This window comes from Leptinotarsa decemlineata, unplaced genomic scaffold (genome assembly GCF_025532065.1).
Source record: "Leptinotarsa decemlineata unplaced genomic scaffold, Ldec_3_MD MMD2_tig00000133_RagTag_RagTag, whole genome shotgun sequence".
NCBI classification, from domain to species: domain Eukaryota; kingdom Metazoa; phylum Arthropoda; class Insecta; order Coleoptera; family Chrysomelidae; genus Leptinotarsa; species Leptinotarsa decemlineata.
In genome coordinates, this window is record NW_027412542.1 from 7,779,144 (window position 1) to 7,804,445 (window position 25,302).

The 25,302-nt window shown below is 36.0% G+C and overlaps 1 protein-coding gene across 8 annotated transcripts in view; it reads right to left on the bottom strand.

Annotated features, from left to right (window-relative positions):
- Positions 1-676: 676 nt before the first annotated feature.
- per (period circadian regulator) overlaps positions 677-25,302 on the bottom strand; it is a 64,034-nt gene continuing 39,408 nt past the window's right edge. For 3 of the 8 annotated variants that reach the window (XM_074172651.1, XM_074172650.1, XM_023157128.2), the window contains exons 6-24: positions 24,194-24,327; positions 22,803-23,010; positions 22,512-22,724; positions 21,184-21,369; positions 19,001-19,164; positions 18,747-18,866; positions 18,135-18,299; positions 17,911-17,955; positions 15,387-15,613; positions 14,467-14,631; positions 9,950-10,085; positions 9,667-9,894; positions 8,995-9,205; positions 7,632-7,960; positions 7,262-7,369; positions 6,026-6,199; positions 4,130-4,294; positions 1,861-1,998; positions 677-1,042 (exon numbers count right to left, since the gene is read on the bottom strand). In XM_074172651.1, coding sequence (XP_074028752.1) covers positions 953-1,042; positions 1,861-1,998; positions 4,130-4,294; positions 6,026-6,199; positions 7,262-7,369; positions 7,632-7,960; positions 8,995-9,205; positions 9,667-9,894; positions 9,950-10,085; positions 14,467-14,631; positions 15,387-15,613; positions 17,911-17,955; positions 18,135-18,299; positions 18,747-18,866; positions 19,001-19,164; positions 21,184-21,369; positions 22,512-22,724; positions 22,803-23,010; positions 24,194-24,327 — 3,206 coding nt within the window. In that variant the 3' untranslated portion in view covers positions 677-952. The remainder of the gene's footprint in view (positions 1,043-1,860; positions 1,999-4,129; positions 4,295-6,025; positions 6,200-7,261; positions 7,370-7,631; positions 7,961-8,994; positions 9,206-9,666; positions 9,895-9,949; positions 10,086-14,466; positions 14,632-15,386; positions 15,614-17,910; positions 17,956-18,134; positions 18,300-18,746; positions 18,867-19,000; positions 19,165-21,183; positions 21,370-22,511; positions 22,725-22,802; positions 23,011-24,193; positions 24,328-25,302) is intronic. The other 5 variants (XM_074172652.1, XM_074172654.1, XM_074172653.1 and 2 more) reach the window with 5 other exon arrangements.

Below are 25,302 nucleotides of genomic sequence, written 5' to 3' on the forward strand. Positions count from 1 at the left end.
AACCGCAAAAAACTGCGACTGAAAAAAGTTTCTTATCTGAAATTTTGAAGTTGCGGGTGGTCCACACCAGACAAAACTTTGAATACAAGTTTTATAAACATATTCTGATGCTGATTGAAAGAACATGTGAGAAAATTTCAGCAGATTTTCAATATCTCAGTAAATACAGAAGATATACCGAAAAATTGTATTTCAGAACAAAAGAGTTAAATCACTCCTATCATTCAAAGGTACTCTAAAGTAGGCAAAAACTGTAATTTGAATAGCCCTGAACATCAAACATTGAGCACAAAATTTCACAAATTGGTAAAAAAACCATATCTCTTCCATATAAAAACTTTTGTTGAATTATAAACACTTTTCACTACTTTGTAATGAATAAATGAGGTGATAACTCATTTTACTTACACATTGTCAATTGGGTGGGACTTTTTTATTTGTACCTTCCACTTTTGAATGATTGTTCTTCATCGTAACGATAGTACCTAATACAGGCCCAGTAAAAAGTTTGGTCTTTGCTAATTTTATCAGATGATCGTTTCATCTCTGATAGTTCTGGTCTGAAGAAAGTATGTGAAGAAATTTATAATCTTGAAAATTCAGGTAATAGACTTCGTTATCTATACCACATCTTTCTATTTTCGGAAACTGGGCTTTGAAAAAAATCAACTTATTATATTGAAACAGTTTACTAAATATAATAGATACGATATTTATATAAGTTTACAAAAATTCTATTGATAGATTCACTATAACAATACTGTAGAATATAAAAGAATTCAAAAATGTTCTTAACATTAGCTCAACATCAAAATTTTCGAATATGTACAAATCACGTCTAAAAAAATACTTTTATATCCTTAATTCTCAATAAGTTTCTGTTTCTTTTTTAAAATATGACTGGTATAAAAATAGAAATTTTGTATAAATTGACTCGACCAGATGATTCCAGTTACTTATATTTATCCTGTGGAGGAGGAAAGGGTGCATTTTCCTCGTAAATCATCATAAGGGAGCTGATAGACTTCCTCTTTTTCTTTGGCTGAAAAAAAAAACTCAATAAAAAAAAGTTCATCACAACAGTAAGCATTAGAGAAAATAGACAGTGAGAAAATAACATTATAAATTGAAAAAATTAAAAAATTTAAGATATTCATGAAGATATTATAAAATTATGTATGCTTCCCAGTCACAGCATATATAGGTTCAATAAGTCAGGTTCAAATATATGTTCTAGAGAATCATATAAATTCTAGACACAATGACACTCATTCAATACTTTTTAAATCTTCTCCAAAGGTGCCTGACCAGGTACCTATCACAAGTACCTGCCTGTATCATTGTATATTTAAGGACTTGTGACAAAAAGTATCAGTTCACTTGAGAATGTTTCAACAAACTGGAACCCGTCGTAATAAATACAAAATTTTGTAGAAATGATGCAAAAGTTATTTTCCTTATCCTATATTCAATATGAATTTCTACAAAATAAATAGGTCATCAATCGAACAAATCATTATTGTTGTTATTGATATTAAAAAAAAACCATCAAGAATATAACCAGACCAAGTACTATTAATACAGTTCATAACAGATATTCTGCCATCTACTTCAACAAACTGAAACTTATTGATGAAACACGTGTCAGGCTCCAATCAGTTGAAGATTGAACGTTCCATTATTTTAATCTTTAGATTTTTGAAAACCAAACTCAACATTTGATAATACATCATGCCTATTTAACAACTCCGGTGAAAAAATATGATAGCATCAAATAAAAACACTGAAAATTAAAGTATAAAATTTTGTAGCTTCTACGTTTGTAAATGAATGACATAGAGGAAATTCATCAAAGATTACCTTCATTTTATGACCAGTGTTTTCATCGCTGCTACTACTGCTGGATGTAATACCCTCTTCGATAAATAGTTTTTTCGATAATCCCTCCAGTTCCATATCTAGGTAGAGCTGATTCAACTGATCATTTACTTGCATCGGCTGAAATCAAATATTTGATGAACTTTAACCTTTTACCAAATCGCGCATGAGATAATAACTTGCTCAAGCATGAATGAATATCAATAAAATATGATAAATAAGCACATTATATTCTTCAGGTACCAACCATTCCGAAATAACTACTTTTCCTTTCATATTTTGTGCATTATAAGTTAAAATGTTGTGTTTTTACTAAAACTCTGGGTTCTCATTCATGACTTATTGAACTGTTTTTCCCAAATCAAAACTATGATTCTGAAAAATCTTGGCTTGCTAGTAATAGTCAGTATCGCACTCTGCAATACTATCAGTATTGCAGAAAAATTGCATGAAAATGTTTTTCAAATATTTGACGACAAAGATATTCCATAAAACAGCTGAACATTTCTATACACTAATTTGTGATATTTATGGTTTCCTTTATATAATTTCTCAATTATTTTCATTCATTCACTAATAATTTTCATTTTGTTCACTTTCATATTCATTTAATTCAGCTGACATATTTTATATCATAATCAATAAATAAAGATTGTGATTTTCCAAAAACATCGTTACTTCTTTTTGATATATCCAAATAAGTTGATTCATTGAAATCAAGTACTATGCCAAATTTTTTTTTCAAAATCGTCTTCAAGATTTGAAACAGTTTAGTTAGTTGGTGAGAATCAAGTCGGAAAAATTCTTGCTCCCTGAGAGCTATTATGGCATGCACTGCCTATACCGTTGGAGTTACATGCAAATAATGAGCCGTAAGATTGTTCATCTCGAATAGTTCTGAATAAAAGTTCGTGATAGCACCTCCTATGTTATAGCCGCTATATGCAAAATACTGAGCCATAAATACAATTAAATTGGATACTGTTTTTACAATGCACATTTTAGAATATCTGTCAAATTCTTATAAAAATTAATGCAATTGTCGTTTCACGTATTTAATATAGATAAACTTTGTTACACTAAGTAATTTGGACGAATCGTTCAAAAATTATTATGATAAGATTAACTTGACGCAACGCAGTAAGCCATTACGCGTCGCGTCTACTGACGACGGAGGACATGCGCGGAGTTTTTCAACTAAAAACTCCAGACATCACCAGAAGATGGCAAATGAGAATTTGCCAAAATGTTGTGAGAATAATCCTTACTAGGATAATATATATAAATAGGAGTTATAAAGCTTCAAACCTTTTTTGTAACTTATATTAGGTAATATTAAAATACTGAAAATAAAAAGGAAAATTAGTTGCATAAAAAAAAATGATATATACAATATATAATGATTTGAAGGCCATAAAAAATGGAACCGCTAACATTTCAAGTTTGACATTACAACCTCAACACTTATTTCGTCATAAGCTTTCATGTACACTTTGGACTTTTTGATGTTTTTCAGTTTCAATATTAATTTCCATTGACGTAACTAAGATGAAAGTCTAGGGGGCTACAACCCCCAGTAGCTTGAGAGAATAGGATACCCTTTAGTAAGCTATGGGGGGTGGATGAAACTGTTTTGATTTTATAATGGTCCTAAATTGCAATCTCGATATTACTTTTGCCAAACAATCAGTGAAGGGCTATTGGAAAACAAAAGAATTTTTTTTAAATAGTAAACATTTTACTCCTTTAATCAATTGTCAGTTTGATGAATTACTCCAGCCTAATCAGAATAAATCTTGGACATATAAAAAACACACACACACAAATTAATAAAATCACTGGATATCATAATCAGGTAATTTATCAGCACTGAAAAGCACATCAACACAGAATGTAGAATCAAGCCATTTAAAAAGGTTCCCAGTATAAAAAAAGTATTCCTAGTCACTTCATTTATTAATGGAAGAGACCGACACTCATTGAAATCGTGTTATCTGCTGCCCAGAACTTGTTTTGTTGCAAATTCTTTCAATGGGAAAATTTGTTTCGTTTCGTTATAAGTTTTTTAATGTGCTAGTGTGACCATAGATTTCTTTTATTCTTCTAGAAGGGGCTAACCGTAGCTCTAGGGGGTTAAGCCTACCCTAGATCCCCCTAGTTCCGCCAATATTCTTTCCTTCCATACGTGTTCAATAATATTATCAGATGTATTGTGCAATTGTATATTGGGAAATTATCTTTCTTCTCTCACCTGAGTTAAATTTTTGAGCGTATTCATATCTGCCTGCAGGATGTCTTCAATATCTTTAACAGTCATTTGATACCTGTAAATGAGATCTGGAGATACTGCCACGGTCTCCTGCCAAGGAGGTTCCTTTTTCCTGATCGGATAATTTCTCCGCCCTTTCCAGGTATTCTGAGGAAAAAAAACAAATTTGCATGTTTATCACCGAAAATGTACCATAAAGTTGTCTGATAGGCTAGCAAAGCGTCCCCTGTGATGTTTTTTTGTTGTGAAGTCATTGTCTCCATACATGTAAAGCCTGCATGGATGCAATGTACCAACAATATATAAAAATATCATTCATAGAATTCAGAACAACGCTAATCGAAATTTCTTGGCTACTACCCATATATAACATCACAGGATATTCTTAAGACCTCATTCTGTCTAGCTTATAGGTGCAAAGGTTTTCACTGTGTAGTTGTGGGATTATCAGATTTATCAAATAATGTCATGTGTGCTTGAAGAATAATGGGACTGGTCTCATGGTCAAACGCCATATAACCGAGTCGCTTCACATATATTCTCCACAATACAGCCGGTTGGACTACACTAGCTTGCTCAGTTGGGACATACATTGTTCGTGTCGGACCTTTTATCTGCCGCTCGTCGGAAAAATTGTAGACGTTTCAATTGTGCAACATGTCAATGTGAAATTTTTCAGTAAATCCTCGACCGAGACTTATACTCTTTCACAACTGTGTTGAGATTAATGTATGTCACATACACAGGTTTTTGAGTAGTATAAACGTTTGTTTGAAGGTGGTTGACAATGTTTCGTGGTGTATTTCATCAGTTCGGACTTCCATTGTCTAATATAATATAAATTGATTTGAGAACCCTGAAAAAAACAATTGAAAAATTAATAAGATTAACCGAAAATAACAATTTTATCAAACAAAAAACTGAAATTACAAAGAATTAACATACAAGCAACAACCAAACAAATAAAAATTGAAATGTTAATAAAAGCTGAAAAAATAAAAATTGAAAATTATTATGTACAAAAAATGAAAAATAAAACAGATTTCAAACCAAGTTATCTCACGACGTTTCGAAGACAATCGTCTTCGGGTGATAACTGGCTGTAACGGTGTAGTATGTTAATTCTTTGTAATTTCAGTTTTTTGTTTAATGAAATTGTTATTTTCGGTTAATCTTATTAATTTTTCAATTGTTTTTTTCAGGGTTTTCAAATCAATTTATATTATGTTAGACAATGGAAGTCTGAACTGATGAAGTATAAACGTTTCAAAGAAGGGCGGGAAGACATTGAAGGTGAACCACACATAGGACATCTTTCAACATTCTTCAAATCCCTCAAAATCACTGTTTTGTGTATCCGTGCACTTCATATAACATGAATATTTCATTATGAAAAAAATGTGCTAATACGTGGGGCGTAAAATTCTCGCGCCTGAAAAGGACGAATGGAAATTTGTTCTGACATTTCGAAAAACATCAAGAAAAATCCCAAACTGCTGAAAAGAGTAATTATTATTAATAATTACATGTGACGAATCATGGATTTTACTTGTGATTCACCACGACTGAAAAAGCTCGAATGTGCAAATTAAAATTCAAGGCAATGATGATTAGTTTTTTCGACATTTATGGAGTTTTTCGTGAAAGCAGGAAAAACAGTGATCAAATAATATCATCTTGAAAAGATGATATTATTAAAGAAAACCTTCTCCTTCACAGTATTCGTAGCTTTTACGGAGACTGTGAACATGACTTGAACCACTATTCTGAAGAGTGGCAAATTCGAATAAAACAGGTATAGTGGAGGGGATATACTGAAAAGGATAAAGTGAAAGTTGTAAAGGACAAAATAGTTGAACTAAAAATTCTGCCACTCACCTCATTATCACTCTCATTTATTTTGTTATCTGTTGTACTGGAATCATCATTGGATCCTGAGCCAGCATCAGTTTTCAAAAACGATGAATAAGAGGATGAGTAACAGCTGCTAGACTCGATATTAATATTATTCCTGAAGACGATGTTCCTTTTAGTCTCTACGGGTTTAGCATTCTGAAAGTGAAAAGTCTATTGAAAACATATAAATCACACAGAGTTCTTAACTACATCCATCAAAGACAAGGTACTGAGAAATACAAAACAAATATTGATATACTATTCGACGTATTCATGTTTTTAGACCAATTAGACTTTGAATTTTCGAAAGAAATCAATAATAGTGAATTTTACTATTTTGATCTACAATTAGCCGGTCAAAAAACATCCGAAGAGATGCTGAAAAACATCTTATCTCTGAATATAAGTTGAAATTGTAAAAAAGTTTCATTGGATATCGTTCAATATTTTTCATCACGTGTATATACAATCAGAAAGGCTGTTAGATTTCCAATAAAAAAAGTTGTCAAACACCAAAACTAGAGCATTTTTTTCTCGACGCGCGTTTAGCTAACTATAAATTGGTTGTAATCTTCAAATAGCAGGACTGAAACTGTTATTGTGTGTTGATCTTGAATATTTTGTTGCCACTGTGGTTTTTATTTTGCGTTAAGTATTTAATGTCAAATGTTTTTTAAGGTATATGTTCAACACGTAAATATTGTTTCTCAAGCAAAGAAGAAAAATTCAATCGAACTCGAAACGTTGAAAACACCAATAATTGATCCTGTTACCCAACCAACCTTTCTGAAAATGAATCATTGGATCACTAGACTAGTTAACTGATGAATATTTGCACTTTTTACTTCAGAACTTTGAACTTTAAAAAATTATCAACTCTCTGTTAAAAATCTATGGAATGTTACGAGGTCTTCATTATAAACTAATTTCTTCAACACCAAAATAAGACGACACAGAAATAACGAACACAGATAGATTCACAGTCTGGTCTGGTTAGTAACAGGTTGGTCATAAATGATATGAATGTTCATTCGTATCAATATCAACAAAATGGAATATCACTTGAATAAGTTACTTTTCTTTCACTGAAAATGAAATTTTCAACTTGAGCTTCGAAATGAGTCATGGTAATTGTGTACTTCTAACGGACCAGACTATTGATCTATTGAAGGACATGATCTAAGAAGAAACATGACAGCACATAACACACAAAATAACCTTTTGTATGTATAACTGCATTTCGCCATCTGGTGGACTAACTAATGTCGAACAAGGAGAGCAGTCCGACTGCAGCGCCAAATCTTTTCGAGAACATTCCGATAAGGCCTAAAATAAGGTTCATAAATACAGAAAATACAACTGGTAGAAAGTTGAAAATCTTCAATGTACTTCAAAGCTTTCGTCCGGAATTGTTGGCCTCAGTTCACGGTTTTTCATGCCTTCAGTTGTGCTCAGAGCACATACTGTCTGTTATTTTAGTATGTGCCATGAGAACATCGAAACCATTAGACTATGGCCAAGAAACCCAGAAAATATCTTTGATCGTCAACTGCGAAAATTCCCACTGTTCAATTTTTAAAAACCTAACCTTATTCGCAACACTAGCAGAAGCAATAGATCCCATACCACTGCCTGGTTCGGCCTTAACAGAAGTAGCCTGAGATGCTGGCCTTTGGAACTGAGGGGTGTGAGGAGTGCTAGGTTTGTGTTCAAGCTGTACGTGAGAACTACTTTCTGCATTGCTCACTTGCTGCAAGTTTCCCATCTGCCGAGTGTCGGATGGGTTCATGAGTGGTATCGAACTGATAGGGGGTACCACAGGTACTTGAAGGACTGGTAAGGTTGAACAGATAATTGGTGATGGAGGATAAATGGCATTGTTGTAGTTGTAGATCATGCCGGCCGGCATATATTGAACTGAAACATTCATTAAAATTAAATTCAATTTTTGCACATCACATAAATCATAACATAACATTAGAGGTACAAGGACTTCCTACTTCTTTCAGAAGTGTTTTTCTTGATTTTCGTAGAAACCAATATTCCGTTTCTCTATGTACTCCCCTTTTTTCTATTACTTTCGATAACATTTTTTCAAGAAGGGAGTAGAGAGATAAGAGAAAATTGAATTAATATAAGCATTAGTTATGTTGCGGAAGAAGAATGTTTATAAATAATTTTTTTTCGTTGATTTAATTTAAATTCATTGTATTCCTTTGTATGTTACATTTTGATGAAAAGTCAGTTGAATTGTCAATGAATTATATATATTATATATATATATATATATATATATATATATATATATATATATATATATATATATATATATATATATATATAGAGCAAAAAATTAGGTCAAACGTAGAGCTAACAAGTAAAAACATAGTTCATGTGTATTACAAATCCAGCTGTATTACAGTAATAGTAATATGCTCACATGGTAGAGTAACTTTCAAGTTAGGCTCATGTATTTTGACTAGAGTGTGAAAATTTCTTAACTTGACCAATAGGTTCATAATAAATGTCGAGATTTTCACAGAGTTGATTGTAGAGTTTGCTCATTGCAACTACTGGTGACTTGAGTAATATGTTTGTTCTAGAATTTGGTAGATAAAAAGTCAGTTCATTTCTAGAATGCCAACAATAGAAGAATTGATTCGAGTGCTCGTTCTGAGAAATGTGCTTTTCCTATGGGTTGTAGGGATGAAAAACGCGAAGTCGAGACAATTTCAGTAGTATATGGATGAAAATAAAATGGAAACTTTATCTTGGTTATTGCAAACGGCAATTTTGATGAGTAAATAACGTTGAAGTTTACCAAATTATAATATTTTTCTTTCGTCATCTCTTATTCAATTTTCTCTACATTTTGTCCTCGTATCATCCTTTTCTTGAACTATGAATCTATAGTATTTTATCGGAATAAAAGTCAATAAGTAACGTCTTACCTTGATACCTTGAAGAATTCATTGAACCCAGTCCGGGATCCATGAATTGTCCAGCAATAGGTCTTTGGGGTGTAGGAACGTAATACACAGGAAACATGCCAGCAGCAAACCCTCCGGCATTTCCTGGAGATGTATTCATATCACAAGGTTGTGTATTGTTCATCGGAGTCACTGTTACGGAAAACGGAGGCCAAAGATTGACGTCATTCAGCTGCAAAATAGATATTATTACTTTTAGTACTTTTTTGGAAGTACATCTATGGACATTAGTCCAATGATCTGGGTAGATTATGTTAATAACTGCCGAGCTACATAGCCACATAAATACTACTCGCGTAGTATTTAAAAGCCTATATCTCTATATAGGCTCGGTTATTTACAATATTTACACGATTTAAATCCCACCTAAATTTTTAACAATTTACTCATAATAACTCATCTTGGTATTCATGAAAAATGAAAATTCTACGAATATTAGATATTAGGTAATGATTTGGTACATCGTTCTGATCATCAGTTGAACCTGGTGCTAATTATGGGAAAAGTCCATATTCTCTCAATAGAAGCCCGTAGAAAGCAAATATTCGAAAATGCGCGCGAAAATAATTTGGAAAAAGCTATCAATTCCCTATCTAACACTGAATCTTGTACTGAGTATACATCAAAACTTACTCCTGTTCGATAAATGGTGTCATTAACAGGCATGCTGGGTGGCTTCGGTTGGTTCAGGATGTGATTCGGTCTTGAAGGTGGTGGATTGCTATTTTTGTTGTGACTAATGTCATCTTTGTGATTGGACACCCCACTCTGATGTTTATATTTGGACACCTTATGATTATCTCCATCACCAGTATGAGAGCCACTTCGTTTGATGCCATGCGTATACCCAGCAAGGATTTGCTGAAATCAACAAAATATTTAATGTTGATTCATTATTTGGTTTGGTCTCACCTACCTCATTTTTATCGAAGTCGTTTCTCTCCGTGAAATTTGACTTTTCCAACTCATGATGAGACTTTTTATTCTCTTTGTTATTGGATCTCTGTTCTCTATGTTTTCTTAGCATTATTTTCTCCATATCCTCATTGTGCCTAAAACAAAAATTATCTTCGATTTAAATTGAATATGTCTATTGAGAAACCCCTCATGTTCAAAAAACAACCAATTTTCATTTTAATTTCTATTATTTAGTATAATGTAGATACAAATTTACGTACTCCACCTGTACGGATCAAAAACTCATTGAAAACCTAATGGATGGATGTGTCGTTACTACATGGTAGGAGGCCATCACTAGTATTTGTAACTCACGTTACCACAGTTTTGTCCTACGAGGACATTTCCAAACAAATACAATAAAGTTCATTGTATTTGTTTGAGAATGTCGTTGTAGGACGAAACTGTAGTAAAGTAAGTGGGATGTCGCAAACGACTGCGCATGACTTCCTTTATAAAAACGCACAAGGGGAGCTTCACGTCTCTCTCTCCCGAGAGCTTCAGACAGAGATCGGTAGCCCCCACGTCTCGGGAGACGAGAGCTCTCACGTCCCCTGCAGCTCGAGCCGGAGAGCCACGTCTCCTCCTCAAACGGTTCTCCCTAATTGACGCTTCACACTATTTATCATGGCAGATTACGATGTAGAGCTGTTAATTAGTGATGTCTGCAATCGACCCGCTCTTTAGGATAAGGACCGAAATGAAGTCGTAAAAATGTGGGTGGAAGTCTGCAAGGTGTAGTAAAGTAAGTAAGTGAGATGTCGCAAACGACTGCGCATGACTTCCTTTATAAAAACGCACAAGGGGAGCTTCACGTCTCTCTCTCCCGAGAGCTTCAGACAGAGATCGGTAGCCGCCACGTCTCGAGAGACGAGAGCTCTCACGTCCCCTGCAGCTCGAGCCGGAGAGCCACGTCTCCTCCTCAAACGGTTCTCCCTAATTGACGCTTCACACTATTTATCATGGCAGATTACGATGTAGAGCTGTTAATTAGTGATGTCTGCAATCGACCCGCTCTTTAGGATAAGGACCGAAATGAAGTCGTAAAAATGTGGGTGGAAGTCTGCAAGGTGTAGTAAAGTAAGTAAGTGGGATGTCGCAAACGACTGCGCATGACTTCCTTTATAAAAACGCACAAGGGGAGCTTCACGTCTCTCTCTCCCGAGAGCTTCAGACAGAGATCGGTAGCCCCCACGTCTCGGGAGACGAGAGCTCTCACGTCCCCTGCAGCTCGAGCCGGAGAGCCACGTCTCCTCCTCAAACGGTTCTCCCTAATTGACGCTTCACACTATTTATCATGGCAGATTACGATGTAGAGCTGTTAATTAGTGATGTCTGCAATCGACCCGCTCTTTAGGATAAGGACCGAAATGAAGTCGTAAAAATGTGGGTGGAAGTCTGCAAGGTGTAGTAAAGTAAGTAAGTGGGATGTCGCAAACGACTGCGCATGACTTCCTTTATAAAAACGCACAAGGGGAGCTTCACGTCTCTCTCTCCCGAGAGCTTCAGACAGAGATCGGTAGCCCCCACGTCTCGAGAGACGAGAGCTCTCACGTCCCCTGCAGCTCGAGCCGGAGAGCCACGTCTCCTCCTCAAACGGTTCTCCCTAATTGACGCTTCACACTATTTATCATGGCAGATTACGATGTAGAGCTGTTAATTAGTGATGTCTGCAATCGACCCGCTCTTTAGGATAAGGACCGAAATGAAGTCGTAAAAATGTGGGTGGAAGTCTGCAAGGTGTAGTAAAGTAAGTAAGTGGGATGTCGCAAACGACTGCGCATGACTTCCTTTATAAAAACGCACAAGGGGAGCTTCACGTCTCTCTCTCCCGAGAGCTTCAGACAGAGATCGGTAGCCGCCACGTCTCGGGAGACGAGAGCTCTCACGTCCCCTGCAGCTCGAGCCGGAGAGCCACGTCTCCTCCTCAAACGGTTCTCCCTAATTGACGCTTCACACTATTTATCATGGCAGATTACGATGTAGAGCTGTTAATTAGTGATGTCTGCAATCGACCCGCTCTTTAGGATAAGGACCGAAATGACGTCGTAAAAATGTGGGTGGAAGTCTGCAAGGTGTTCAAAGTAGATTTCCCAAAGGCATATGCAAACAGCTCGCGTGCAATCTATTCTACGACTGACCTCAATGAGCCACCGGGAACCTTTTCAGGCGGAAGGTAGGAGTGATAAACGATCTCGTATAGGAGCGGGAGACGCGAAACTCCCCGTGTGAAAGAGTCCTGATGGAGTTCACAAAAAATTCCTTTTCATCTAATATGAAAGTGAATCCCCGACGAAAAATCTTCTATTGATAACAGCCGCTTTGCATGAATATACTGAGTTATAAATGAAAGAGAACTTCACAGTAGGCAATTATTGATATTTGACTATTGTCGACTTCCCATTAGAAATATGTTGGTGATAGAAATATTTCAAATAGATTTTGTTTAACTCAACCCGTTGAAAATGTCAGTCCGGTATTTCCAAACACCATTACGAGTACTCGGTAATAGTCGACACAAGGTTCATTCAGCGTTTGGCTCATCATGCTCCATAACACCTAGACCAGATACGGTGTTGTATCACTACGGCCCGCGATCGCAATGTGTCACACAAAGAAGCGAGTGCCTAGACAAGCGAAAGAATTTTAATTATGTACCTATTCAGTTCTATTAAACAACACTATCAGAGACAGTAACGCCATCTCTTAGCAACAAGCGGTAGCGAACAATAGAATCTTCCACGAGCTTAGAGTCTAGGCTAGAACCTTCTTTATCGATATAAAGAGTGTGTCGGCGCGAGGTGAGTCTGTTGGGTCGAGTAATCGAAGCGATACGGTCGAAGAAGGATTCTAGTTGAACTGCGAAGTAGTGATTGTAGTCTAGTGATTAGGAAGGTATTGTGCATTTGTTTGTGTCGTGCGCGTGCAATATCCATAATTGTTATCAAATCACCTGAAAGAACAATTCGTTCAGGCCAGTCTCAACTCCCTACACTGTAAGTTAATGGACTGACACCTATCAGAAAACAAATACTCCCCTGGTTAATACCACGAAAGGCGTTGGATTATATCCGACAGGTGTCAGTGCAGGATTCTTTACTGAAGTTTTTCCTGCATATGCTGTTGGCGATACAACTGTCGTAATAGATTTTCAATTAATGGAACACACTTACAGACCGGTTTCGGGTTGTTCCAATAATTGAAAATATATTACGGCAGTTGTATCGCCAACAGCATATGCAGGAATAACTTCAGTGAAGAATCCTGCACTGACATCTGTCGACCTGTCGGATATAATCCAACATCCTTCGTGGTATTAGCCAGGGGAGTAATTGTTTTCTGATAGGTGTCAGTCCATTAACCTACAGTGTAGGGAGTTGAGACTGGCCTGAACGAATTGTTCTTTTAGATTTCAGATGATTTGATTAATAGTCAGTCTTCAAGTATGCCCACTGACTATATGTGAGACATAATTGTTATGTCGAGTTCCATAATTGTTACGATTTTGGCATGATATCACAAAACTGTAAAGTTGATAGTAAGTGCAGAATTTTTCAGTCTAAATGGGAAATTGCCTATTTTTCAATAGAATGGAAAGGTAAGCCACTGTGTTTGATTTGCAATCAAACAGTTGCTGTTTGTAAGGAGTTTAGCTTGAAGAGACACTATGATACGAATAATTAATCAAAATTCGATTGTTACACTGAAAAAATTATAATGGACACATTGCCATCTACAAAATCTAAACGTTAAGGTCAACAGTCCATGTTTACTAATGCTCATATTGAGAGCGAGGATGCCCTGAAATCAAGTTTTATTATTGCATTAGAAATATATGTGAGCAGATGTTTTCCGTCATGAAAATAAATATTACAAAATTATTACCACGAATATGGTACCTGTCGTCAATGAGCTTGTCAAAAACAAGAGAAGTCAGGTATCTGGATCCTCGAACTCAAAATATTTACCGTCTTCTATAACTTTGATGTGATTTTTACCAATGGTATATTATATACCATATAATTGAATGAATAAAATGGCCCACCTACACATTCGAAATTTTATATATGGCCCTCTGCAAAATTGAGTTTGACACCTCTGACCTAGACCAAATAGTGACTGTAGAGTAATGTCAATTCTCTGCGAAGCTTGAAATTTATAGAACATACATCGACTTCTCACGGTAGTGTATAACGGTACCCGCACTTAAGTAGTATCCGTTGACAAATATTTTTAATAAAAGCTGAATCGTTTGGTTTTATTTGACGGATGTCCGTCGGAGACCCTTGTTCATTTTGAGTTAACCAAATTCAAGTTTTCAATAGATTCCATAGATTCAGTATTCGACAGTGTTGTTGGATATCAGATCACGGATATGTCGTTTTCGTGCTTTGGTTTTCATAGTTGCAATTAGTATGTTTAGAAAAAGAACCCCTGTTCAATTATATTTTGCTGATGTGAAAAATGAGTACTTACCGAAATAAAACAGATTCAGTTAAATGAGGAGGTTTATAGGAATCATTGGAATTGTGTGTGATACTTGTAGTGCCAGTTTCAATATTTGGATTGCTCACAGAGCTCAAATTTCCAGCACTTCTGCTTCCAGAAGTGCCACTGTTTTGTACTGGAGACAGGCATTTTCTGAAAAATTGAAAATTTATAAGATGGCCATTTATATAATACACAAAATAATACACAAAAATGAATAGAATGTATATGAAAAATTGAATTCGTTTCCAAAGTTCCTTTGGAAAAATAAATCTACTAACTTCTGCATCTACCGTAAAGTTTAAAGGTACTATATCTACAATAAATAGGTATAAATCACCAATTGAATCCTAGTGGACGTTCTTATTCAAAAATTACTCTAATGTTCTACTCTTTTCTTGTCTATCAATAGAAAAAGTTAATATCGAGTCCACAAATATAAAATACTCATGACAGCATAAATGCAAATTCAATGTCTTTCAGTTGTGGGATTTTTTGCTGTTTTTTGATTGCAAGATGTTAAAAAATGATTTCTAATTTATTGTCTTCATAACTTCAGTGTGAAGATATTTTTATCAATTACTTCTAGCAACGCATAGTCGATCATCGTTTGTTAAAGCGATTGCCCTCGTTCGAGTAAAAAACGTTTCATAGGAAATACTATTAGATGTAGTTTGGAGATTCCAATAATTCAAATCTTATTCTATAATAATTATTCAATAGAGGTTTGAAAAGAAACAATTTTCAACAAAATTCTAACGTATCATTTGTCACAGCAGTTTTGATGTATTATTAGTTTTATATATTATGTCGATAGACTGAAGTTTCCCAGAGAATCATTTGGAATAAACCAGTGGAATATATGAATTTATGTATCAAAAACAGTGAACATCAAACTGTCAACTTACTGGTTATTAGAACAATCCTGGACTGGTTTGGTCTCCTGCTCAGTTTCGCCCTGCATAGCTCCATTACTTCCATCCGAAACTGTGGTTTTAGGCTTACTATGGAAAAATCTTTGTATATTTTCATTATAGTTTAATTGATTGTAGCTGGGAGGCGTTTCGGAAGACGATTTACTATCGCAGTAATCATGGTGTGGAGAGATCTCGCCAAGCATAACAGAATCTCTTTCCTAAAATTCAAAGTAATGAACAAAAACTGTTATTGTGCTCATTGATTCAGATCGCAAACTGCAAATGATCGGTAGATATCAAGTACTTTGTCTCAATGTTTCATAAAAGCATTTTCTGTTCATGAAATATAACCTTGCCTGTTTCAAAGTGTATGAACAGTTCGGCCAATAGATATTTTTTGACACAGAACCTTCAAATTATCGTTTATTCAAATTGAATACAATGATTCTGAGATAAATTGCTGTGAATAAACAGATAAAACTGGCGTAGAATAAATTCAAAACATGCACATTTTCCAATCGACCTAACTTCAATAGTCTTCTCAACGAGCGTTTCACCTTCCAAGTTGGCGTCCTCAGGAGATGAAAAAAACTGAAGATGTCAACTTGGTTGGTGAAACGCGCGTCGGAAAGAGTAATGCAATTCTGGTGATTGGACGAAGGGGATGTGTTTGGATCCGTTGGATCCAGATATAATATATCACTAAATGCCAATATTTTCTTATTATTTCTTCTTTTCACGCAGATCAATGTGAGAAGTTACATTGGAAAAAACATTTCATCTTCATTGGAATCAACTGAGATTCTTTTTAGTAATGGTCTAACAATTTGTCGAAGTCTGTCAGCAGATGTCTATCAACTCCAGCAAAACTGTGTTAATCCCCTTCACCAGGAGGAGAAAATTGGACGATCTAACGCCACTTTTCCTCAATGGTGAGGTCTTTCCATTAGGAACGGAGCTCAAATATCATGGCATTGTCCTTGATAAAAGACTCACCAGGAACGCTCACTTGGAAAAAGTTGTACACAAAGCCAGACTGTCTCTATGGACATGTCGAAGGATTTGTGGTAAAACTTGGGATTCATGTGATGATTGTTTAAAAAAAATCTGTTTGAAAAAACTGTGTCAACCAACAGACTGTTGGTTGACACTGGAAGTCACAGCATTCTGGAAATGACCTCTGACTTTATGTCTCCAACTGTCAACTACAAACTGCCTCATAAAGTACTATTCCCGAGTAGAGAGGACTGGGAGAAGGGAAATATTAAGAGCAGATAATTATTGGTTCACAGATGGATAAAAAACACCTTCCGGTTCTGGTGCAGGTGTTTTTAGTCGCAGATCCAGGACAGAGATATCTGCCTGCGTAGGAACTCATGCGACTGTATTTCAAGCGGAGATTCACGCTATTGAATTGTGTGCGAGAGATTAGATAAATCTAATCTCATACACGAGTCAAAAAAAATATTCTCGGACAGTCAAGCGGCGTTGGAAGTTCTTGGCCCATGCCGAGCAACGTCTAAATTGGTAGCAAATTGCCAAAAACGATTTAACAGATTGTCGCTGGTCTGGATTCCTGGTCATACTGGCCTCAAAGGCAATGAAGCTGCCGACTCGCTTGCAAAAGAAGGTGCTGTAAGCAGCTTCATCGGACCAGAACCTGTCATTGGCATCGCTTTAGGCTTTGCCAAACAAACATTGAACACCTGGATGGCAAGAAGATTTATGGACTTTGGGCAGAATCTTCCAGGATTGGCTCTCTCCAAGGCGTTTATTCACCCTTCGAAGCTTGATACCAAACAGTCGTAGTTGTTGAACTACGATGTCTAACAGGCCTTCTTACAGGTCACTGTTATTTGAATCATCATATGCAGAGACTCGGACTGTCGGAAGACAGTGTGTGTCGCCTCTGTTTGGAAAGTGATGGAACAGCAGAGCATATACTTTGTGCCTGCCCCGCTGGGGACCGAATCAAGTTTTTAGAGTTCGGCAGAATCGTACTCTTACCATCTGACCTGAAAGACCACTCACCATACAAACTAATTACCTTCGTTAAGAAGCTGGGTTTATTTGGTCGAGTGTGAATAGGTTTAAGCCACAATAAACCCTTGCGGGTTGCGGTTAAGGCTCGAATAGACCCACTCACTTTAAACCTAACCTAACCTACCATGAAATTTCCAACTATATCCTACAATTATTATCGATGCATATCTTTTAGTGTTACCTAATTTTCATAACAATTGATCAAAACTTCAAAAAACTTTCAACATGAAGTGATACTTCCTAAATATCACACAGCATTTTATAATAATTGAACTGAACACCTTTGTATGGGTCAACCAAATTTTTCTTGATATCTACAATCATTTCAAGTTTTTAATCTGACATGATGAAAAAATATGTTTGAATGAAAAAAATTAATAATGTTAACTCATGCAGAAAGCGATTAGGGAAAAATTAGTGAGAAGGCAGTATTATTTCATTTTATTTTTGAATGAATAAAACGTCCTCATACCTGAAAACACCAGTCACATTCAGAAAACCGAGACCCCAACCCAAGCTGAAAAAACGCAATACAATCATTTTTAAATAAATAATTGTACCTATATTATGATGTTATATGTATTGGATTCTTTTCCGGGTGAGTACTTTCAACCCCTCACCTTGTATTAGCGATCGACTTTTTCTTTAGTATTCATTTGGAAGCGTGAGAAAATAAAAATAAAAAATGACACTCACCCTCCTTTTCAAACTTACCGAAATGGTAGGATCTAATTCTTGCGGTAAGTCTATTTCCAAATTCGAATTATTCACTTCGTCCATCAGGGACTCCATAAAATTGGCCAAGTCTTTGCAACGTTTAGAAACTTCATGTTTTGCCGCTTCTGTAGTGCGAGGTAATTCCTAGAAATTTGTGAAATGATGTATATCTAGTTTTTTATGGATAATTGAATCATGATACATTTTGAATTTTATTCCACAGAGAAACAATCCACCCTAATTGAGTCATTGGATATTAAGTGTGGGAAATAATGAAACATATAAACTTCAGTTTTCCGGAAAACATATTTCTACATAAAAACCATCCCTTTATCAACCACAACCTTCCTATAACAAACTACATGTCGAAAATTTCAAATAGGAATGAGTAACACCTCATTTCAGAGGTTTTTAATTCCGTATCCAACACATTTTTGACATTACAGTTTCACACAATGTCAGAAAAAATAAAATAGTTTTTTCGAATGAGAAAGAAAAACTGATCGGTAAAATTTAGTTTATCAAATGTTTGAACTAATCACCTTTTCATTTCAACGAATTACTAAACAAAAATAAATCGGAAATACTCACTTTCTTGAGTAAAAGAAGTATTTCTCCTCGAATAAGTTTGCTTTCTTTCAAAACTTCCTCCGACACATCTTTATGTTCGTCATCCTTTCTAGTTTCAAATATATCTGGATTATTAGGTCCCTGAAAAGACATTGATTTTTCATTCTTGCGTCATTCAACTTACAACACACAACTGATAAAATTAACCCGTTTGACGCAGAATTTTTTTACTGCTGCATTTAAAATTGTACCCTTCAAAATCATGAATAACGAACCTGCAAAACTCTATGGAAGCCAATAACAAATTCCAATCTCCTAGACCAAGGATTTACAAAACTCGACCATTCCGTTTCTATCATGGCAAAGCCGCCATTTTGTACTGCAAATCTATAAGGCTTACTACGGAACACTGATCCAGCAATTTGGCACATACGCATCACTGAAAATAAGAGACCATCATTATTATATTCGAAAAAATATCAAAAAGAAAGTTTCAATAGTAATTCTAATACAAGTGAAGCTACAGAGTATCTTTTTACTTTTGCGAATATATAAAACCTACAACATGTTAGATTTGATAGCCAAACTTCCAAGCGGCGTTGGAAGCTCTTGGCTCCTGCAGAGCAACGTCTAAATCGGTAGCAAATTTCCAAAAACGACTCTCCTCGACTCAACAAATTGTCTCTGGTCTGGGTTCCTGGCAATACTGGCCTAGAAGGCAATCAGGCTGCAGACTCCCTTGCAAAGGAGGGTGTTGCAAGCAGCTTCATCGGATCAGAACCCGTCATTAGCATCGCTTTAGGCTTTGTCAAAAAAATATTGAACACCTGGATGGCAAGAAGATTCATGGACTTCTGGCAGAATTTTCCAGGATTGGCTCACTCCAAGGCGTTTATTCACCCTTCGAAGCTTGATACCAAACAGTTGTTGGACTACAGTAGGGATGAACTACGATGTCTAACAGACCTTCTTACAGGTCTTTGTCATTTGAATCATCATATGTAGAGACTCGGACTGCGGGAAGACAGTGTGTATGGCCTCTGTTTGGAGAATAATGAAACAGCAGAGCACATACTTTGTGCCTGCCCCGCTGGGGAACGAACCAGGTGTGAATAGGTGTGAGCCACCATAAACCCTTGCAGGTTGCGATGGAGGGTCGAAAAGACCCACTCACTTCAGACCTAACCTAACCTAGATTCGATATATTTAGAATAGAAATTTAAATTTAAATGGTGAAAAGATAGATTCTTAATTTATATATTTGAATAGATATAAAAACAAGATGGATACAAATTAGAAAAGAGATATTTTAGGAGAGATCAATTTTTGGAAAGAAGAATGTTGGACTTTTACTTCTCCGTCTTTATGAGAAAAATGTGTGAAGTACTCGAATCCAAATTAAACTTTTTACAAAGATGTTTAGATTATGCACAGGAGTTTCTTTCGGATACAAACTGGAAGAAAAATTCCATTCGAAACAACTACAACATACAAACATTGAATCACATAAAAATCACTTTATTTTATTCAGTTTTCATGCTGAACATTAATTATAAAAATGAAATAGGAATTCTAAACAACATTAAATGAATATAAAATTTCATTTACATTGAAATATATCATATTTAACGGGCACTTCTCGAGGATTCTTGTCAAAACTCTTGTCTTCAACTCCTCATCAACAACTTTATCTACTATAGAACATTACGACCTTATGTCACGAGACATTGATACACAGTATTTATAAACATTCATGCGATTATTTGATTTATTCCCGGCCTCAGAAATTTCGTTCAAATTGAAAAATGGACTTTTTTTCAAACAAACTTCCTTACATGACCTACACATCCTTGTAAAGAGTTTATTTTGAACTTGAATACCTTCTTTCATTCTAAGGAAGTTACATTCCTGGAATAAAGATAGAAAGGAAAAAACCAAAAAGCTCTCCCCCAAAAATTATTCTCTTTGAAAAATTACAACTAATCGCAAGAATATTTTTACGTACTGTCACTATATTGTCCGAGAAATGCGTGCTTTTCGTCTTCTAAACTGAGAACGTTGCTGACGAGAAGTTGAAGAAAAGTTGGCCCGAAACGAGTACATCATGAAGATGATAAATTATCACGTAACGTATTCCAAAAACACTTTATTGTGAGATTTTCACTAAATTGTTTTACAAAAACGTTTTTGTAAAACAATTTAGTGAAAATCTCACAATAAAGTATTTTTGGAATACGTTAGTTATGGATTTTCATCAAGTATCGGCCGATTCCATCATATATCAATTATCACGTAAGTGTAACTTTATATCAATACTCCTGTGATATCTGTTTGAATTCCATCACGAATATTCAGCGTACAAACTGAATATAAACTAACTAACCGATTTGAAAAATTATTTCACAAATGGAAAGTAACAGCGAGTAACATAGACTACATAGTGGGTAAATGAGCTCACCAGACTCGTAAATTTCTTTAAGAAAAGGCATATCTTCTGGATGATAGAAATCGAAAATAGATTTTCCCAACATATCCTGAGGAAGAAATCCGAAATTGGTCACTACATCGGGATCAACATGACTGAAAATACATGAAGCCGTATGACGCATTCCAAATTTCTGAGACCTTCTTCTTTCGTCGGGCACTGAAAAACATACCGTCGATTAAATTGAAAAATGACAAAATCAACAATATGGGAACATAGGCTTTCACGGCCGAAGTTACGATTCTGGAAAACAAAATCATCGCTGGTAGTCAGTGGTCCCACATGTTTCGCTTGCTATAGAAGTAGGTATCATCAGTGGGATGTTTTTTGACGGGAGTGTCCACGTGATTGCTCACTATATACTTATTGATTCGTAATTTTGTTGGGTTGCTCTGAATGGTCCATATTGTTGACAAGTACGCTGCTTTTTGGATGTCGATTAGCTTTCTTCTGGCTTTCTTGAGTACTGGGTACCGCGTTCTAATGTCCCGTATACCTTCTACTTTCTTGTTGAAATTGTTGGGATGCTTACAGATCTCAATTGTCTTCCTATGAAGTGGTGCGTGGTGATGCGTTGAATTGGATAGGACAGCAGTTTCTCCGTATTTTATCATGTGGTATGTTTTTACTAGAACATGTTCTGCAATCGCGGTTTTCTCCAGTTGCATAAGACGGCAGCTGCGTTTATTTTCACCTAATTAATTAGTTAGCTACGCAATACCATCAAATCGTTCGAAAACAGCTTCCGACATTCGCCAGTGTTCACAGGACTCCCTGTTTCTGTGGCTCAGTTTATATAAGAATTAGCAAACGTAGAGAACCGGTGGAATCCGCCATTGCAGAACATGTTCTAGCAATGAAATACTGAAAAACTGCTGTCCTTTCTGATTCAACGCATCACTACGCACGCCTTCATAGGAAGGCCAACGAGATCTATAAACATCCCATCAATTTCGACAAGAAAAAAGAAGGTATACGGGTCAGCAGAACGTGGTATCCAGTACTCAAGAAGACCAGAAATTAACTAAAACTCCAACCGACATTCCACCAGTAGTGTTCCTATCAACAACATCAACCAACATCTCTGCCATCATCACCATCACCAATATCACCCTCCAAAATTATAAATACGAGTGAACAGTCAACGTCCATACCACTGAAGATGTCTTCCGCAGTAGGAGACGAAACGTTTCGCCCAACGAGTTTTTTTCGACCATGATCTACCAGCACGAATTTTGTTTCGTCCAATCGGCAAAATTAAGCGATATCAGGCCCACTCACATGTATCTTAAATATCTCACCTTTGTAGGATGTGTACACAGGCACTGCAATAACAACTAGAAACATCCCTGTGTTGTTTTCTGTATAGTTGTTTTCCGTAGCATTGGTCACTTGCTTGAATTTCACAGTCAGTTGAAAAGCCTGATAGGAAACAGCTTTTTCAACAACTCTGAAACCTGATGATTTCAGTCCTCTATATTTTCTGAGGCACACATAAAGGCAGTTTTTATATTCTGTAAAAAATATGAACTTCATGAAAAGTCGGAATTTGAAATATTTGGAATATTATGTCATGTAGGTTGAAAACTTACCCTTATATGTTCCTTCGGAATCTACCAATGGAAAAGCAATTCCTGTGGTTACTTGACTAGAAAACGTCTCTCTATCTTTCGGGTGAACGAAATCAATGAAAGACCTCCCCAACCACATGTCTTTTGGGAATCCCAAAACCGCAGTCAAACTTGGGGTTGTATATAACACTACTCCATCGTACATAGAAATCACGCAACAGAAACCATCCTGAAATCAATGAAAGGAAGCAATGAAAAAGTGGATCCAATTTTGCGACATACAAGATATCTACTGAATAAATATCGCACGTTAAAAGGCAAGATCTCGTTAATTCTTAAATTCCACAAGATTCGACTTTTAAGGATTGTCGTTCGTAGGGGGGAAATAGCTGGTTAACGGAAAAAACATATTTTAACAGAAACAGATACTAGTATGTCACCAAAGTGTCATCTCAACGCTAGTAAACTTTCAGCGCATCTTGAAATGTGCATTATGAGTAGCTAATTGTAGCGTTCTTATTAGTAAAATCAAAGCAAATTCAGTGGAGGTGTTGTGAACTGGCCACCGAGATCGTGCATTTAGGCCCTGTTAGACTTTTTTTTAAAATCGCAGGTGTATGCGAATAAAACACAAACCAAAGTGATACTCAAAGCCAATATAACTTATGCCATTGGTCAAATTTATCCTGATTATTACGCAAGAGTCATGGAAAATTGGACGTTCCGAATGCGCTCCACCCAGAGAAGCCGTGGCGGACATTTTCAAATATAATCAGTGAGCATACTTGAAGACTGGCTATAAATCAAATCATCTAAAGGAATTCGTTCAGACCAGTCTCAACTTCCTTCACTGTAGGTTGATGGACTGACACCTATCAGAAAACAACTACTGCCTTGGCTAATATCACGGATATGCAGGAATTACTTCCTTTTTTTGCAATGAGCTCTTCAGACGTTTCTGCTTCCATTGCTAAAGTGGTATCATCAGCATATAGAATTAGTTGTATAGTGCTGACGTATTTGGAAAGATCATTTGAATATAGTAGAAAAAGTAGCGGACCAAGAATCGATCTTTGAGGTACACCAGCCTCCATATCATGTGGGAGAAATCTCTGATTGTCAATTCTTACAATAATTTTACTGACCTCAAGATATGAAGCCAGCAACGAAAGAAATTTGCCACGGAAACCCAGTTCACTTAGTATATTGATTTTAATAATGAGTATTGATTGAGTCGAAAGCTTTCGATAGATCAAAAAAATCGTGAGTGTGAGTATATGTTATTATATTGTTTAGGGTGTCTCCTAGATCCTAGACTATCTTATGAACTCTTCAATCTACAACTTCACTCGTTAATAATATTCGAATACAAATAATAAATATGTCCCCACAAATGCAAAAGGAAAACTCACCTCGGGCTGATGTGACTGAACTCTGGTCGTTTGCACATTGACTTCCACATTCTCTATCGGCTGTTCCGCAACGGGCTCTTGTTGATTTTCCTCCTTCCAATAAGAGAGATTTTCATCGGGGGGTGGGGTTTCCGCTAACGTGAAAAAGTGGGAAATACCACACACAATGTGTTATATCTATAGCCTCACACCAAAATCGAATTCAGTGTGAGAGATTAGATGAGCATTAGAATTGTACTACGTGCAGGTTATGCAATGGACAGTGTACTTATGAATGACTGTTAGTGATTTTACTTCAGCAAATGTATTTTTCTGGACTATTTATGTAAAGCATTTTGTGTTTCTGAAGGTTTGTATAGAAATCAAATCTAAATTATTGGAAAGATGTCGATATAAAAATCTAATTAGTCAACTTAGGTTAGATACTGACATATTTAGGTTCAGGTACAGTATTATTTTGATGATTTGTATGAATGCAAATGCAAAATGATAGTTATGAGCTCAGAAAACTTTGTATGTAATTCCTTTGGCAACACTGTACGAATGAACAGAATTTACTTGATGCTTTTGGTCCGAAATATTTCCAGTTTCAAAGAATCTACCACCATTATTTTTACTACATAGTTGTACCAAGGTCTAATTGACAGATGTTCAGCAGCTCAATGAAGTGAATTGAAAAGTAGAACTGTAGAAACTTTTCTGTCCTCTATGATTTGGTCCCTCTTCTGAGTAAAGTGGAAGGAAAATATTATTCACCGAATTTACTTAACGAAGTAGAGGAGATCTTGCATCTTTGAGTGACATAACTCTTCAGGAGTTTTACAGTATTTGCAAGGAGTAATCCACATTCTGCACCAACCCTAATCAGTGATTTATCGTGTTCCATCGCTATTTCAAATATAAGCTAATTCCATCTGTTTATGGCCCGCTTGGTAGGCACATATTCAAATGTTCTTTCGAGTCCACGAATCATCACACTACTGTAAAAATTGTATTCTTAATTGTTCATGTTGAAAGACAACATGATTGAAGGATGTGGCAAGTATCATCTCATTGAGGTTCATCTTCAACCTATCTACATGATGCACCCAGGTCGACCATTTCAGCTA